We start from the raw sequence: 18,093 nt of genomic DNA, 5'->3' as shown, positions 1-18,093 counted from the left end.
CCTGGGATCCCATATAGGTGCCACTGGTTTGTATCCTGGCTGTTCTGCTTCCCTTCCAGCTCCCTGCTTGTAGCCTCAGACAGCAGTCAATGACAGTCCAAAGCCTTGGGACACTGCACCCCTGTGGGAGACCTGGAAGAGACTCCTGGCTTCTGGCTTCAGATCAGCTCAGCTCCAGCCATCGCGGCCACTTGGGGAGTGAATCAGCAGATGGAAGATCATTTTCTCTGTCTCTCCCCCTCTCTATATATCTGCCTTTCAAATAAAAAGAAATCTCTCTCTCTCTTTTAAAAGAAAATCAGAGAATTTGTGGAAACAGCCATTCTCTTAAGCATAGGCCATTCAGATCTTTAAACACCTACATCCACACAAAACCAGGCTGGAGTATTGTATCAAACCTGTTGACCCTGTTTCCTGCTTGGTATATTGCTTTTTGTGCAGTGTTTACTTATACATTTATAGAATCATAGTTTGTAGTTAACATTTCTTGATCATGTACTAGTTGATGTCACTTTCTTTTTATTCCTTGATGCTGAGAATAATTTGTGTAGCTCTTCTTCTTGTAATCTCTTTTCTGATACTGGGAGCCTCAGGCACCTTTTGTCCTGGTCCTTGCTGGGTTCCAGGCGAACCTCTCCATTTTTGGATTCTGTGTCTCATTTTCCATCACTACTACCAATTACAACATCAAAAAATAGGCCCTAGGGACCCAGTCTAAATTCTCATTTTCTTGATGCAAAGAACCTGAGTTTCTTGGCAAAAATGATAGATATGAAAAAAAGCACATTGCTGAGTGAAAATGGAAAAAGCAAGTAATAAAACTGTACCCACAAAATTCAAAGCCAAAGCAGTCATCCACCTTGCAGAAAAAGAAATTAAGAAATTAAAGAATGAAGTGCCCAGACAGTACACTTTTGTATTTGGGCTTAAACATCTGTATTTGAAACTTCAGGAATTTCCTTCTGGCTAAATATGAGATTTTTTAGAGACTCCTTTTCTGTTGTGCTTCCTTTTCAATGGGATTTGGAACAGCACATGGTGACTTGGCTAGAAAACATTAAGAGACATCTCCCCTGCTGCCTCCCACCTTCCTCACTTACCACTCACATAGTTACAGGCTCCCAGTTGCATGCAGGTTTCAGGCACCAAATAAATTACTCAGGTGGAAGTCACATATCAAAGCCACTCACTTGAAGTCCTACTTGGCCATTCGTGCGTTTTCTCTCTCCCTCTTTTAATCAGCCTCATAAATCTGACCCTGACAAGGTCCTGCCTCTTCATACCATGGTTAGAGGTGAGATGGTAATTTGTCCCTAAGCTTTTGTTTGCTTCTCCACTTGAGTGGGTATCAATGCCATGTGGCCCACATTTATTGCAGAGGCTCATCTGTGCCCCTGAGAGGGTGTGCCACACAGTCCTGCCAAGCTGGTTACTCTTTCCAAAAGAACAGGATGGTCTTCCAGGTACTGCGCACATCAGATGGCCATGCCCCACAGCACCTGACGAAATTCTGGCATGTCAACAGCTGCAAAGGACACAACACATTGTCTTCTCTGGGTCTGAGTCATAATGGCTCCACACAGACTTCTCAGTGATGACCTGGACTCAAATTTTTCAAGTGATTTATCCAAATTAAGAACTGAAGACAGAAACAGAGCTGTCCACAGCGGTAACCTTACCCTCTGAATTCACCATTTTCAGGGACATCTGCTTCTGTCTTTGTGTTCTGGTCTGGACAGTGAACATCTACAAAGTTGACCTAGGTCATGTGGGCCAAGTTGGAGTTTCACCGCTTGTGGAGATTTGCCTCTGACTTTAGGAGATGCATCTTTGCAGAGGCTTGAGTCCCTTCTGGATTCTTCTCCTTTTCTCTCCACCCTTGTTATGAGGAGGCCGTCTCTTGCTCTCCTCCAGATATTGTTCACAGCTGGATTATGGCCCCTTGTCCTCTCATGGCTTTCCTTGTCCCTTATTTGGGTAGGGAAAAGGTACGAATACTCTCTTCCCTTAACATGGTTTATACCCATAAAATGCAGTTGCTGTGGACAATCATTTTTCTATGGAGGTTTTTCGATCTAGTCCATTTCAAAGACCCTGAGAAATGGAGATATCTTATCACACATTGGGAGCTTATTTCTACTATTCATAAATAGCATTAAAGTCCTTTTATGGGCCCTTAACAAAATAGCCTATTGAAAGAACACGGTGGCTCCTCCTACTTTGAAATACTCATTATTTCACCGACACCACAGGATGATGGATGTTTTCAGGGCCTTATAATAGGCCTCCATGCTTTTTGTTAGAATACAATCCTTTGGAGAGCCATGTTCCATGCCACATCCAGTATTATGGTCTGCAGTTGTGAGCAATCATCAAATATTATTGTTGGACAAATGTGAACAGTCATCAGATGTTATTGGTGGAGGTAACAAATGACAACAATGATCATGACTGTTGTATGTGTATGTATTGAGCACTTATTATATGTCAGCCTTTGCATTCATTATGTTGATGAGTGTGTTATATCTGTCATGCTTTTGGATTCTCCCCAGTCTTGGCTTTTGGGAACACACATTTTCTTGATTTCTTTCCTTTTCAGTTATTCCCAAAAAGTATCCCCTATCTCTAATAGGGTTGGAAATATTCTAGTATCTCCAAGGCTGCATCCAGACCTCTTAGTTTTTCTAGGAACGCTCTCCCCTAAGCAATCTCCAAGCCCCATGGTTTTAAGTATCAGTGTGAAGTAATCACCAGCACCCTGACACCTTCAAAACTCTAACTCTCTAGTCCAGTTTCTTTCCCTTTCTATCAGACTCACATCTCCAACTGAGATTTCTAAATGGCATCTCAAACTCAGCCTGTGCAAAACAAATTCTTTTAGTTCTTCCAAGTATGTTTCTTCCCTAGCTGTCCCTGCTCAACATGTGGCACATTGTTCAAAGCAGAAGTGTTACACGGTTCTTGATTTCTCCTCTCTCTCCTCTGCACACACAGGCATTCTGTGACTTCTACCTCTGCCCACTTCTATTTCCACTCTTGGCTCCTTAGCCCAGTTACTAACCCCTCCATCTGAGTGATTGAAATAGCCTTCCAACTATTTCCTGGTCTTCATTCTTGCCACCCCGAGTCCCAATCCATTTTTTTTTAAAAGATTTATTTATTTTATTACAAAGTCAGATATACAGAGAGGAGGAGAGACAGAGAGGAAGATCTTCCATCCGATGATTCACTCCCCAAGTGAGCTGCAACAGGCCAGTGTGCGCCGATCCGAAGCCGAGAACCAGGAACCTTTTCCAGGTCTCCCACACGGGTGCAGGGTCCCAATGCATTGGGCTGTCCTCGACTGCTTTCCCAGGCCACAAGCAGGGAGCTGGATGGGAAGTGGAGGTGCCGGGATTAGAACCAGTGCCCATATGGGATCCCGGGGCATTCAAGGCGAGGACTTTAGCCGCTAGGCCACGGTGCCAGGCCCCCCAATTCATTTTTTTAAACACAGTTGTCAGAGTGATGCTGAAAAACATCCATCAATTCTCCATTTCTTGAAACTCTAAAGATGTTTTTCAGATTAAAGTTCAAACTTCATAGCATAGTCTTTAAAAGCATGCGTGATCTGGGATTGACTATATCTCCTGCCATTGCCTCTTATTTTGCTACTCTGTGCCACATCAGTCTCTTTTCATCTCCTCAGTGCTACACACCTCCTTTATTCAATGGAACCTTTACAGCTGGGACCATTCCCTCTACTGATAATGCTCTGACCCTGTCCTGTGGGTACTCAGTAATGTTAACTGAATAAGTGAGACAAGTGCACTGCTTCTCTTACTTCATTCATCTACTAATAAAGACTAAAACATGTCATTAATAAATTCTTTAGCCATTTGTATCATGAGATTTATGTTATACAGGTTTTATGTAATAAATCTATGGATTTTCTGAAATGTTCTTGTATTTCCACATACAAAGTAGGAAGGAGAGAGTAATGTGGGCAGAATGTATTATGATAGTCATGAATCATTAATCTGAAGAGGTGGACGTTGATTTCCCTGCTTTTCAGTGTACTGGCGTTTGGGAGGTTGGGGGCAAAGGTGCACAGAAGCTGGTTACGGATGCACAGTTAGAAAGCAGTGGGTCTGGGGTTTACAGGTGTTTTGATCCCAGTGCCCATGTGCATTTCCTAGATCCCACTGCCTTTGAGCTGACACATATGAGAGAAGTTATGAGAACAAGGGGGAAGAAGAGGCCTGGAAAGGCTGGTTCCATTGTATGTCTGGGCATCCTGACAGGTGTCTGTGAACTGGTGACACTGCACACCTTAGTCATACACAGTCCGCCTTGGTTGCCACACAGGGCTTGAATGAGCTTACCCTAGACTCTAACCTCGAAGCCTGGTATCCCTGAATAAGGTATGGCAATTAATGAGCTACCATCTGCTAAAACATCACTTTGAGTGGGACTTTAATGCTTATGGTTTTCTGTGATTCCCCTCCACCACCATATGTGCTTAAAAAGCTCCGAAAAGGAAACAACTTAATCCAGGAATGTGAAAAAGAATGGTGACATTCTGTATTGTGTCAGTGAAATGAGAAACTGATCAGGAACCATCTATTTTGGGAATGCTGTGGAATTTCGTGGTTCTAGTCAACCAGCCAGTGAGAAAATTGCACTGCTAGGGTGACTTACTACACGTGTGGGGTATAGAAGAGCACATGATGTAGGTGTTACTTCTAAAATTTACTTTTGGCTTTGTTCTGGATTGAGCTGACATACATATACAAAATAGTCCTTCTCCCTCCACGAAACAGCATCTCTTCCACTTGGCTTATTCATAATCTCCCCAATGGAAATTAATCTCCCTGTACTAGGCTTTTCCTTTGTGTGTGTGTCTGAAACAATACTCATCCAAGGCTGACCGCTTTCCATTTCCATCTTCTTCCTCCATTCACCTAAAGCTCTGAAAGGGGACAGGCCTTTGCATAAACCAGTAGGTCAGAGTACGATAAACACATGAGAGGTGCCATTAGATTTAATGAATTCAAATACAGTGTTTTTAGGAGAATAATTTACAGTGATAGCTTTAAGACACCTCAGATATTGCAAAGAGGACAGATGTAGATCGGCCGTTTAATTGACTATATCTTTAAATATCGAACAAAATCTAATATTGGCAAGGAGAAAAACTCTTTTTGTGAAAGTGGTTCTGGCTAAACTGCATCGTTTTCATGGTGGAATCCAAGTGTTTTTAATGAGGAAGAGTTTGTTTTTAGTCCTGGCACTGGAAAAAGGATTAAAGATTTTTAGAATATTCATGGCTAGCTTAGCATAGTTATGTCAATAAATCATCGCCATACCTCTGTGATTATTGGAGATCCCTGTGTGTGTGTATGGACCTTTTCATAAGGAGATATTTATTTAAAGAACTTCTTAATTATAAAGAGAAATCTAGTTAATGTCACAAAGCACCTAGACATTATGATAACTGTGTTTGTAGAAGGCAGAGGCATTTTGTTTTCTAAATATTTAAACATGCCCAAGACATCAGTTGTGATGTCTGAATGCTAGGGAAATAATGACAGCAACAAAGAAGGGCTGCGGGGGGTGGAGGTAATGTGCTGGAAAATTCCTTGTAGCCTGGAAAGGAGAATTGGAAACTGAAGGATGACTCAATCAAAGAAACTTTTGAGGAAGATGAATTTGGTAACAGTATCCAGGATAACTACAGGAAGGGTTGATCCAGGAATCAAGCTGTAAAAATATATGAAGCGACAGAAGCACAGCATTAGCAAGTGATAGAAATGTGGAGGAAGAAGGGGATATAAAAGACATTTCAAGGGAAAAAAAATCTCTACAACTTTGTGCTGTAGATAACTCAAAAAAAAGAAAAACCCAAAAAAACCGAAGCTGAGTCTTAAATGACTTGTCAGCAAGAGAAAGAGAAGCTGGAATGGTAGCTGTATTGTGACCAGGACAAGTTGAGTCCCCTGAAACAGTGAGACGTCCGAGAGGACAGTTTCTGGCCCTTATCCCTGTCATTTCAGGACACGGCCATTCTCTGTGGGAAGCAATGGGGTAGTCAACAGGAAGAAGACAGATGTTGAAGGGGAAAAAAGCAAAGTCTGAAAATGTGGAGGTCACAGTACAGTCCAAGTGGAGCTTGTCCCAGTGTCCCGGCTGGTGCTTGGGTTGCCCCTCATCTTCATCACATGCCAGGCCGGATGCCCTTTTATACTGTGTTCTGGCTTAGGTCTTATGTCTAGTCATCTGCAGGTATCTAGCCTGTTAGAAGATGTCAACATTATGATTTAAAAATGTAGGAAAAATCTTATTTTTGTAGTGGCCCCAATAGTAAGTCTCCAAATGTACAAGGTAGATATATAAGTAAAAATTAAGGAGGAATAATCTGACTACAGTGCCATTACCTCTATATTGTTCCCTTGGCAAAGTTTAACTCATCCTTTGAGGACTAACTCAAAAGTTACTGTCTTGGTGTGGCCAGCCTGGCTTCCTCAGACAGTTAGGCTTTCCACTGTGGAGATTCCCATAGCACATTGTTCTCATTTCTGCTTTAGTGCTTCCCTCTTGTGCTGTGGATCTGTCTCTTGTTACATGGTTGGGAGCCACCTGAAGGTGGGAATCGTTTGTTAATCTTTGTATGCCTCACTAATAGAGCAGGGAGACTGGGTGATGCTGCAGTGCTGGAGCTAGCAAAAAAAGATAAAATTTTAAAACATGGATAGAGGGCTGGCATTCTGATGCAGCAGGTAAAGCAACATGTTTCCATGACACCAGCATCCAGCAAGGGCTGTAGTTCATGGTCCAGCTTCCTGTTGATGAGCCTAGGAGAAGCAGCAGCAGGTGGCCCAAAAGCTGCTGCCCCTGCCACTCCCATGGGAGACCACATGAAGTCCTTGGCTCCTGGCTCCCACCTGACCCATTCCTCATCATTGCAGCCATATTGGAGGTGGGGGTAAACCAATGGGTGGAAAACCTCTATCTCTCTCTTGCACTCCCTTTTTCTCCCTCTCTCTGTCTCTACCTCTCTTTTTATAACTCATTCAAATAAGTGAATATTTCAAATCACATGGACAGAGCAGTGTACAGCGGCTGCAGCAAAGCCTGTGTGTACATCGTATGTCATATCCTTGCCAGCGCACTGAATGCTGCACCAGCAGAGGCAATGGTCTCATTACACAGTGCTGGCCCATATTGGTAATGTGTGGCATTTTTTATGAAATGCTGTCAAAGGCAATCCATCATGTAGGCAGCCTTTGGATTATACACTGAGACTGGTCTTAAACAGAGATGTACAGGAATCTCTCGGATAATACTGTTTTCTAAGAAGAGCACAATCAAGGAGTTCTGGCCAAGAAAATGAGGCAGAACCGTATGCTTTTTTCAAGCTAAACAACAGTGCCTGACAAGTGCCTATCCAGCCCCAGCTGAGGACAGGGCTTTGTGTGAGACTGATTGATGATGAGGTTACTCTGAAATGTGATTGAACACATTTCTTGGGGTACACTAGGTGAAGAGAGGGGGATACAGCCCTTAAAGGTTTCTAATAATTTTTTCTCTTAAGAGTTATTTCTGATAAAAGGACACATGACAACTGGGTGAATTTCAGATGTCAACTGTGGACTCGCAGTTAAAGATATTCTGAGCATAAGATCTGGGATTTTACACATATTATGGTGTCCAAATACAGGAAGGCTTTGAAGTCTCATCATTTGTGTGCAAATCCAGATAAGACTTCTTTGATGAGCTTCATGTTTCTTGTTAAGGAAACGCTTATAGGTGAGAAGAACACTGGCATTATAATTCTTTGTCTTCCTTAATTAGACTAGAGCTCACCATAGATCTTGCTGAAGCTGTGAGAAAATCCAAGCAATAATTCACATTGTCAGGTCAGCAGAAATGGTCACAGGGGGTCTGCTATGATGGAAAGATTTGCTTAAGTGATCTATCCGTGAATGGAACAGCTCGGAGGAGCTACACCATCTTCAGCGCCGAAAAACAGCCTCTGAAGATGCTGAGTACAAACAGCAGCAAAAATAAATCCCAGCAAGAGTCTTATAGCAGCTTTGCAGATGTCATTCCAGAGGAAACTATATAAATCACATTAATGCCAATTGATGTGGGGCACTAATTAATAAGTCCCATTAAATCATGGGGTAATGACATTTAGCATCTAATGAATACCTCCTAATCTCTTGATCATTAATATTTCATAGCGTAAGAGCCCAGGAGCTGGCTTCCCTGGGCTCCCCGCAGCAATGTCTCTGTCTCTGACATGGCCCCAATGGCATTAGGTGGCACAAGGGTATTAGCCCTGGTAGAGACTAAAACAACATATGAAATTAACTCTTGAGTGCTCTGGGTCCTAACATTTTCTGATCTCCTGCAGTTTTTAGAATTGGCATCTGCAAACACCACAGACACACAGCACTGAGCTTAGTCCTTGGCTTGGGTGTGCAGACTGCTTTGACCCTCCCAGCCCAGAGAGGAACTTGCCCAGGAGGAAAATAATCGCTTTGATTTATTACTGGCGCTTGCTTTAGTCAAAGGCAATGGCCAGCTCACAGAGCAGGTGCTATTGCAAGGGCTTATTGATCCGATGTGCTTACAGAAAAATTCCAGGAGGCTGATTCTCCATCAGGAGATGGAGGTGGTCAACAGAAAAGAAGTCCGGCTCAGAGCCGACTGGAATGAAGCGCGAGAAACATCTGCGACCAGTGCTCTTTAACTCCAGTAGCACTAGGAGTCTTCTTTGAGGAAGAGGGGTTTGGAGAGGAGAGAATGCCAGGAGGTTCCCTGGGCGAGGTAGAGAGGCGAGAGCAAGTAGTGCAGGGGTCCTAGCAGCTACACCTTCCTTCTGGCGAGATTTCCCAGCGGTTCTTATCACCTCGCAGTCCAACCTGGATGGGATTTGCTCCTGTGGGCTGCATGGGACGCTGATGGAAACCACCGTGGGCAATGAGAAACCCAGTGTGAGGCAGTGGATGTTTTCTAAGGTCGGCGTGGGAGAGGACTCGTGCGGTGCTGTGCTCAGGGGTAGGAGGAGAGAGGCCTGGAGTCCATGGTAGGGGTATAAAGGCACCTGGAGCCGGGAAGCGCGGCCCAGAGCGAGAGGGAGAAAGAGCAAGAGGAAGAGTTGAGAAAAGTAAGGGGAAAGTAGGGACTGGGACGAAGGGAGAGAGCGCTGAGCGGGGCTGCGAGAAGGGGATTGCCAAGGGAAGGGGGCTCCATGCAAAGAAGGACGGACTTCTGGAGCCTGAGGTGGGCAGAGCATCGAGGGGAGCGACGCGACTTGGGGGAGCCGAGAAGGGGGGGGGCTGGCGAGGAGCAGGCGGAGGAGGAGGAGGAAAGCGAGAAAGTGAGAGTGGTGCGGGGCCTCGAGGAGCGGGAAGAAGGCTGGGAGCGGAGTCAAGCCGGGGGCGAGGCATTGAGCCAGTCCCGCGCCGGGGGCGTGGAGGCCGCGCGAGGGAGCCGGGGGCAGGTGCGGGAGGCAGAGAGGGAGGGAGCGCGGCGGAGCGCCGCGGCCAAGTGCATTGTGTCTGGCGGCGGCGCGCGAGCCCACCGCGGCCGCGGCGGGGCGGGAAGCCATGGAGCCACGGGCGCTCGTCACGGCGCTCAGCCTCGGCCTCAGCCTCTGCTCCCTGGGGTTGCTCGTCACGGCCATCTTCACCGATCACTGGTACGAGACCGACCCTCGGCGCCACAAGGAGAGCTGCGAGCGCAGCCGCGCCGGCGCCGACCCTCCGGACCAGAAGAACCGCCTGATGCCGCTATCGCACCTACCGCTGCGGGACTCGCCGCCCCTGGGGCGCAGGCTGCTCCCGGGTGGACCAGGGCGCAACGACCCCGAGTCCTGGCGCTCGCTGCTGGGACTCGGCGGGCTGGACGCTGAGTGCGGCCGGCCACTCTTTGCCACCTACTCGGGCCTCTGGAGGAAGTGCTACTTCCTGGGCATCGACCGGGACATCGACACCCTCATCCTGAAAGGTGAGCGACCGGTGCGCGCCCTGCGCCTTGGCGCCCACCCTGCGAGCACAGCTTGCGGTCCCCCAGGGGTGCGCCGGTGCCAGTGGCCACCCCCCGCAGCGGCCCCGCGCTCTGCTGCCCACCGCATCCTTCTCACCCTTTCCTCAGCTCTCTCCCTGTCCCCTTTCCCATCCCTTAATTCTCTCTCCCCTGCTTTCTTGCCAAGATCGTGCCCCTTTCTGCTTCTGCCTCTCTTTACTGCCTTTGCCTCCCTCTGCTGCTCTTCTCTGCTTCTTCTAGGTTTTTTGCACCTGCCCACCTCGGAAGGTACCCGCCAAACAGACTCGACCTTTCCAGTCGGGCGCCTTCTCTCAAGTTGTGCTTTCCTTTTAGAAACGAACACCAGGGATGTAAAGAAAATCTTAGAAGGGGGGACCAGGGCTTTCTCTTGCACTGTGCTAACAACGTAGGTACCAGGTGGAGCTGATGTGGTCATCTCAGCTCAACTGATGAAGGAGCTAAGGAGGCCCAGGGTTGGTGTGGGTTAGACTTCAGACGCCAAGAATCCTTTCCTTGGTGGAGGCAGCTACAGGCAGGCAGGACATGTGCTTTTCCTAACCTTCTTGATGACCCGGGAACCCTGCCCTACTCCTCCTTGCCTGGGCACCCCAGTGGGGAGACTTGCCAGGGAAAAATGCTCCAGCCTGTTATAGTAGAAACCTACACATCTGTGACTGTGTAGTTTTATTTTATTTTTGTTATTTGGCACTGAATTTTAGAGCGTCATTCTTCTTGTCTGAAATCTGTGCGGTACCTGGCGTTTCTACCTGTCATTACAGAGTTTGTTTTTTTGTGTGTGTGTAACCCTATGCATGTAATGGTATTCAGTGTGACAATCCTGTTATGTCAGTGTGGCTTTCTTGAACTTTCAGAACTAGACCCTTAATAGAATTTTCTCCTCTCTGAAATGAGAACCCCCCCACACACAAACACACACACAACAACAACAACAACAACCAACGACCTTTCTTTTTTCCCTTTTACCCAAAAAAGGTAAAGTCCAAAATTAGTGTGTTTTCATACTTACTAATACTTTAGGAAAGCAAGTGAACAGATTTGTGTTGAATTACAGCTTGGAATGGAGTTATGTAGAAAGAAGGGGGTTAATAATTTGTTGGCCTTCAGAATCTTGTTAGTTGGCATCTTCTTCATTTCTCAAACATGTCAGCTTCCTTCCTGTGGCTAGCTCAGCTGGAGGTTGCCATCTGAAATCTGTTGGTGCAGGAAGCACTCCAGCACTTTTGGGGGGGAATTGGTACACTCCACTTCCTTTGGGAAGTACACCTTCTCTCCTGCCCTAACTTGCATCCAAAAATCTGATTCTGCTTCCTGAAGATGTTGCATAATTAATTCTGATAGTAGCATTGTGTATTACAGAATGTCACTTAAGCAAGGCAATTCTGAAAGCCAAACAGTGTGGTCCATCTCAGGACATGACAGAACTGTGTTCTCTTGTGGCTTTTCTACACTCAGAGTGATTGCATGTAAATTGGTATACAGTGATGTCTGGGGTGGCAGGACGGAGTACAACCTGCTGCAAGGGAGGGTACCCCACAGAGTGCTGTGGATGTGTCCTGGCTAGCATAGTCCTGCCTGGGTAGTCCAAGAATCAAATAATTTTGGAGGTGGCAGAACTGAAGAGGTTGTTGAATCCAATCCAGCATTTCACCCACTATTCAAACTCCCTTGTGCAGTCTTTCTGTAGAGCACAAAACTCACATATCAGTCAAAAGAGCTAGCTTGCTCTGGTGATAAGTGCATCTTTTAGATGAAAATGACATCAGATTTATACTACTGCTGATGCTCAGCTGATCTTTTGTGTAGAGTTCTGTTGTAATCAGAAGGTATGGGCCCCTTTGCTGGCTCTGTGCTGGATTGCATAGGGATTCTCCAACAGGTGTCCTGACCTCCTTGGTCCTACTTTTTTTTCCCCTGTAGTATTAGGAAAGGAAAGCTGAGGTTATTCAGAAGATTTTCTAGTTCTAAAATTGACAAGTGTACCTTCCTGGAAAGTTCACAAACAGACACTATTAAAAATGAGTTTGAGGAAGGATGGCACTGGTGCCCCAATAAGCTCATGGTTTGTTGTTTGGGAGGTGGTCAAAAGTGATCTTCAATACGTTCAACACTACTTCTAACCTTCCCTACAACTGGTTACATAATTCTTTTGGCTCTCAATTTCAACATCTATGAAATGAACAGATGACATGAACAATTTTAAAATTCTGATTCTACACATAATTTGAGAAAGGAAAATGTCACCAATTTTTTTTTTAATCTCTAACAGTTGATTTTGGCACTGTATTAGGTAAACATTATCACCTCTCTTTTGGCACCTGAATTTATTGGGTGTAGTATGAATTTCTGAAATGAGCTCTATGAAACTAAAAGGTTGACATTACAACTGATTTAAAACTTTGAGTTACTAGTATCCCAAGTTCTGTTCTTTCTCCTTTGGTGTGTTAACATCATTTAGAAAAGTTAATTACGGGAAGCAAAAAAGTTTGAGTCAAATGGGAATGGAAAGTCGTGGAAGAATAGGGTGTAGGAACTGCCTTTTATGTTTAGCAAGCTTTTGGAAGGAAAAAAGAAGTAGGTTGTTCTCCCTGTAGTCTTAGAAAATAAAGCAAGGAGGTGAGTGAATGTTGCAGAGAGGAGATTGTAGAGTTGAGAATATATATAGCATTTTGACAGGTGAAATGGTTTTGGATTTCCTATTAGTGGGAAAATATTTCTGAGATGTGTAGAGGACGTGAGAACACACAGTGTGGACAATAAAAACTAGTTTCTATATTACGAACTTTAAAATATGAATCTACTTAAGAGAACTCATACGAGCCAATGTAGCATTGATCTCACTTGGTAGTTTGGAGATCTCATTCTCCTTTTCTCCCTCAGATAGTGATTTTTGCTCACTTGTCTCCAGCACTAGCTTTGGAAGGGCTTAGGTTGGATCTCTAGCCAGGATCTTCCAGAAGAATGAGGTAAAGTTATTAATAAAACTATTAAGAAATGAGAAGCCTATATTGCTTTACCAGACTAATTTACCAGTGCAACTTGAAAACAGTTCTTTTTCCAGCAAGGTCTCCTAGTAGCTTTCTATTAACCAATCCACATTTCCGTGTTTTGTGTGGGGGATAGACAGCATGAGTACCAAATGTTTGAAAGATGTTGGGTTCATACTGTCTAAGTAATTTAATATCAAATTCAGTAAATATCCATTGAAAGCCCATTGTGTACAAGGCACCAGTAGGAAGATTTGGAAGTTACAAGTGTTTTTTTTGTGTGTGTATGTTTTAGTAGGCTAGTTCATTCTGAATTATTCTTCCATATATATCTTTCCTGTGACAGTGGCCACTTTTTGATGCTATTGGAGCTTTTCTGGCCAAAATAAGGGCTGGTTCTGAGACATATGCAAATACAGCCAACCCCAATTCAACAGAAAGGCTGGAAAAGTCCAAGGAGCCTTGTAATAGCTTCGGCATTTTTGTGCCATTAGGGTGGAGGTGGGGTGTTGGAGGAAGTCTTTCTATTTAAAAATCACAGGAACCTTTTAAGGTGAGGGAGTGAAACATAGTTTATATATAAAGACCCCAGGAAATGACAGGAAGTGATCTAAAGATAAATTGATTCCTACATTCATCCCTTTATTCACTCTGAATAGATACTGGAGTGGAAGGTGTCTGGGTGTAGAATACAGGAATGAAGACAGTGCATATAATCCCTGACTTCACAGTTATTTCAAGTACTGGAGTTTGTTTTTTCTAGTGGATTATATAGTAACTACCCTTCATAGGCCACAGGAAGATTAGCTCACTAGGGCAGTAGAACACTTCAGGAAGGCTGATAGCCCTGGTTAGGAAATGACAAAAATCACAATTTGAAGTCATGGTGTGTTGTACCCTTTGGGGGCTCCAGGCCATTCTGTTCCCAGTGCAATTCATGTTTCCGATGCAATAAGGTAGCAGGACACATGGAAAGAAGCTCAGATGAACATGTAATGCTTCTCCCAGTGATTGAGGACTCTGACCTTCATCAATGACCTTTGATGAGACTATGAGTAGCTGATAGAGAATTCTGGAAACACCGATTTTGAAAGGGAATCTGATTCATTGACACTATATAGGAAATTCCAGCTCTTGTATTAGCCTCCATTCTAATTAAAAATCTACATGAAAACAATTATTATTATTTTTGAGATACATGTACTTTCTGTGTGTGCATTGAATTCTGATATTATGTATGAAATACAGTAAACAAAAAGGAAATTATTGTAGTGCCTTGTTTTTGTGAAGTTAAAAATGAAAGGACTTCAGAAACATCAAGACTGTAATTCTATGTGCAGAATGTTAACTCGTATAAATCATTAGGGATTGGATCTTTGAATCTTGAAATGAAACAGGTCCTTGCGGTTTCAGAAGCCCTTTCCCTCTAATGAGATAAACAGAGATGTCAAAGACAGGGGGACATAAACACTTTGTCATTTTGCTCTGTGGAAGAAAAGGCAAATACAAGACATGGTGGAAATTCATCGGATCGGCTCTTCACTCTGCTAATGATTTATCTGCTTCCCCTGTTGCTTATCCTCCATTAAATTAACAGTCTGTACAGGACCCATCAAGTTGTACCTGACACCGAAAGAGATTAATGTTTTTCTTCAGCTCATTTGTAGACCAAAGTATCATTTGTGTTGGGATAATCATCTCCCCAGGGCAGATGGACCTAGGGGAGCGTGCAGGCCAGCACTTTAAAGCTCAGGGCTCTCAGGCCTTCTCTTGGGCCTGAAGAGGCTGTTGCCAGGGGATTAGTTGGTCTTGGGGGTGCTGCCAGTGCATGTGAGACTTCCTTTGTCTTTGTCTCCTTACTTCTTGAGGCTAATGGGTGACCCAAATTTTTTGGAGTATCTACACATTTGACACTCATATAAATGTATCATTCATTTTAAAATTATGTGTATGAAACATACATATAATCATATATATTGTAAGACATAGGCACAAGCAAATTTGGAAAGGATGTAGTAATAGATGTAAACAGTTCAATGACTTTCATCCCACTTTCCAAAGATGAGTACTCACTAGCACATATGTGCCTCACTTGAGAATGGCTCTTCTAGCAGAGCCCAGCCTCTCATCTGGGCAGCAGAGGGAGTGATTTTTCCCATCATGACTGAAATTTATGGCAGGTCTCCCAGGGTGCTGTTCTAGCACATGTGTTTCTTTTCTTCAAGGGAGAGAATCTATTGTGTTTCTGTTCCAATCCTGAAATTGAGTGCACTACTGAATGAGCCCTTTTTGATTAAACATTTGCTACTTCATACTACACAGCTTTAAAGAAAAAGTATTCATTTCTACTTGAAAAGCAGGATTTTACAGAGGAGCTTCTTATTGGCCTCCCAAATGAATGCAGGGGTCCAAGGCTTTTGGCTGTCCTCTGCTGCTTTCCCAGGCCATCAACAGGGAGCTGAATTCGAAATAGAGTAGCTGGGACACAAAGCAGCACCTTCATAGGATCCTGGAGCTTGCAAGCAAAGGATCAGTGTACTATGCCACCATGCTGGTCCCAAACAACTCTTAACAACTAACTTTGTAGTTTTGTCATTCCCCACAGAGTGTTAAGGCTACCCATATCCAAATGTCATGTTCTCTGTTTCAACACATTCTTGCAGTTTATCCTGAGCGCAAATTAAATTCTTGCCACTCTGTCATCAAAATAAAATTCTTGTTTCCATTCTTACCATCTGCACACAGGAAATGCCGTTGAAAAATAATTTATAGACACAAAAGTGGATAGTTTGTGATCAAAATTTCCAGACTCAATGACATTTTCATTCACCATGACTTGTAGATAACATTTAGCAATGGCCTTGGGGTGTGGGGAATGGAGGAAGAAGACTTTTTGCTATGTCATAGAAAGTTCAAATCCAATTATATCTGAGTGGCTGTGATATTTTTGCCCTGTCAGATGCTGATTTTTCTTCTTCAAGACTTAAAAAAGGGCCCTCCAAGCACATCAGGCAGGCTGCTCATAATTGCAAGTGTTGTTGATTGCTCCAAAAGAGAAGCTTTTGTTGGTAGGAACATCTGGAGTCCTTGAGCCTCCCAATGTCAGAGCTAAGTGCGGGGTCCTGAGGAGTGGGAACCTGGAAGGAAATTAGATCTGAGGGCTTCCCAACAGTCACCATGAAGACTGTTTTGTCTTTGTGTACACCTGTGTTACTGTGCACTCCAGATGCTGAGAGTCTGATCACAAATGATATAATCACAGGTTGGCCAATTATAACCACAGAATACTAATCTGTGGCCTCTTGGTGAGCAAACCATGAACTCAGATTGCCTTCCTTCTCATACTGTGAGCCCCAATTTTCTTGAATCCATCTTTCAGGGAGATTCTGATGTTCTTTGATTTTTCGATTGTGTAAACATTTGGGGTCATTCTCTCGTATTATTTGCTGCTTAAAAGAGTAAGGATTATCATATTTGATCTGTTCCTTCTTATTTTTCACCCTATCCAAACAGCAACTGGTAAGGTAGGGAGAAAAAGTTGAAAAGTTGGAATTGGCAAAAAATACATATAGTAAATGCGTCTCCTACTTAGCATTTTGGGGGGAAATAAAACAATAACTCATTTTTTTGGAATAATTTAGATAAGATTATTATTTTTAACTGTGTGGACTTTTTTCCGTTTCAAGATATCTTTCTTTCCGATAATCACCATCTTTTTAAAAACATACCACCATTGATGTTGTGTAAAGCTTTGTTAGCTTGTTGAAAGATTTTTATCAGGCATTTGTGAATAGAAAATGGACTTTATCTTCTGGAAAAATTTTTTGATGGCTTATTTTCTCTTACTGTTTCTCTGTTGTTAAGTGATTGTGGTGATTAATCTGTTTTATTGCAAGTTTTAACTAAAAGGATGTCATGACTTCTTAGAGCCAGAGAGAGTCACCATGGCCATCGTGGAGCTGACAGCCTTTGTTTGCTATGGAGTAACTGGGAAACTACATGCTGCTCTCCATCTTTCTTGTAACTCAGCCAGATAAGCTGATTGCAGACCAAACAATAATGTCTTGGGGGTGCCCACCAGCGAATGAATTAGTGAGCCACAAAAGGGGAAAAATACATACCATACTTTAGTTTCTGTTATGTTGAATTACTAAGGACATCCTGAATTATTTTCCATAACTTGCTAGAAATCTCCTAGTGTTCAGACTTTGTAATATTTTGTTCATAGGGAAAAATCAATCAACTCATTTCATCCCCAAGTACCTAAAGGCTGTAATATGTTTCCTTTTGATTGCTCCAAGTAATTCAAGACTACATAGGTAGACTGGGAAGAGGCTCCAAAAACATAAATGGGAAATTCTGGATAGATAGATAATTCTAGGAAGCTTAACTTGTCTCTTCACAACAAGTCGTTCAACTGCAAATCAGCACTTAGTCTTCTGCCGGCCTTGCAGATAAGCAGACTTTCCGCTTAAGGTAATATCAGAAGAGGCAGGGTGTGCTGAGTCATGGAAGGAGGCTTCATTTGACTTGGATCTCTTGCCTACATTTCAGGGAATTTTTACTTGGTGTGGGGGATGTGAGCATTTGCTTCACTCAACCATTAGTCAACGAATGTCACTGTGTGTTAGAAAAGAAATTGCTTTTTCAAGTAGGAGGCTGCATTGTGAACAACACCTTGTAAAGTCCTGCAACTCCCTTGGGATTGAGCTTTGTCTTTTTAACACTCACAGCAGTGAGGAAGAGGGTGTGATTGGCAGCCATCTATTGGCTAATGTGGGTCGGAATGACTTTTTGTAAGCTCTCATGATTATGAACACTGCTTCCAGTGACGTTTATTATCACTATGGAATTTTAAGTGTGTGCATCCTGTTAATCATTACTGCAATAAGTTATCCCGGAAAAATAACAGCATTGATAACTTGCCATGTATTTGAAAAATTCTGAAACACTTGACCATCACGACAATTTGACCTGAGAGAAGATAAACTGCTGGGCAGAAAAACAACAAAATCATAATGGCCAGTTGGAATAGCAGATGGAACTTAGTTTT

The 18,093-nt window shown here is 43.5% G+C and overlaps 1 protein-coding gene across 7 annotated transcripts in view; it reads left to right on the top strand.

Annotated features, from left to right (window-relative positions):
• TMEM178A (transmembrane protein 178A) overlaps nt 1–18,093 on the top strand; it is a 203,539-nt gene that overhangs the window by 126,978 nt on the left and 58,468 nt on the right. Inside the window, exon 1 of one of the 7 annotated variants that reach the window (XM_004582755.4) lies at nt 9,405–9,996. The exons of the other annotated variants lie outside the window; for them this stretch is intronic. Within the exon in view, the coding sequence (XP_004582812.1) occupies nt 9,597–9,996 (400 nt within the window). The 5' untranslated portion in view covers nt 9,405–9,596. Of the gene's footprint in view, nt 1–9,404; nt 9,997–18,093 lie in introns of those variants that run through there. 7 annotated transcript variants of the gene reach the window in all.

This window comes from Ochotona princeps, chromosome 8, assembly GCF_030435755.1.
Source record: "Ochotona princeps isolate mOchPri1 chromosome 8, mOchPri1.hap1, whole genome shotgun sequence".
Lineage (NCBI taxonomy): Eukaryota > Metazoa > Chordata > Mammalia > Lagomorpha > Ochotonidae > Ochotona > Ochotona princeps.
This window is presented reverse-complemented; position numbering and strand designations above follow the sequence as displayed.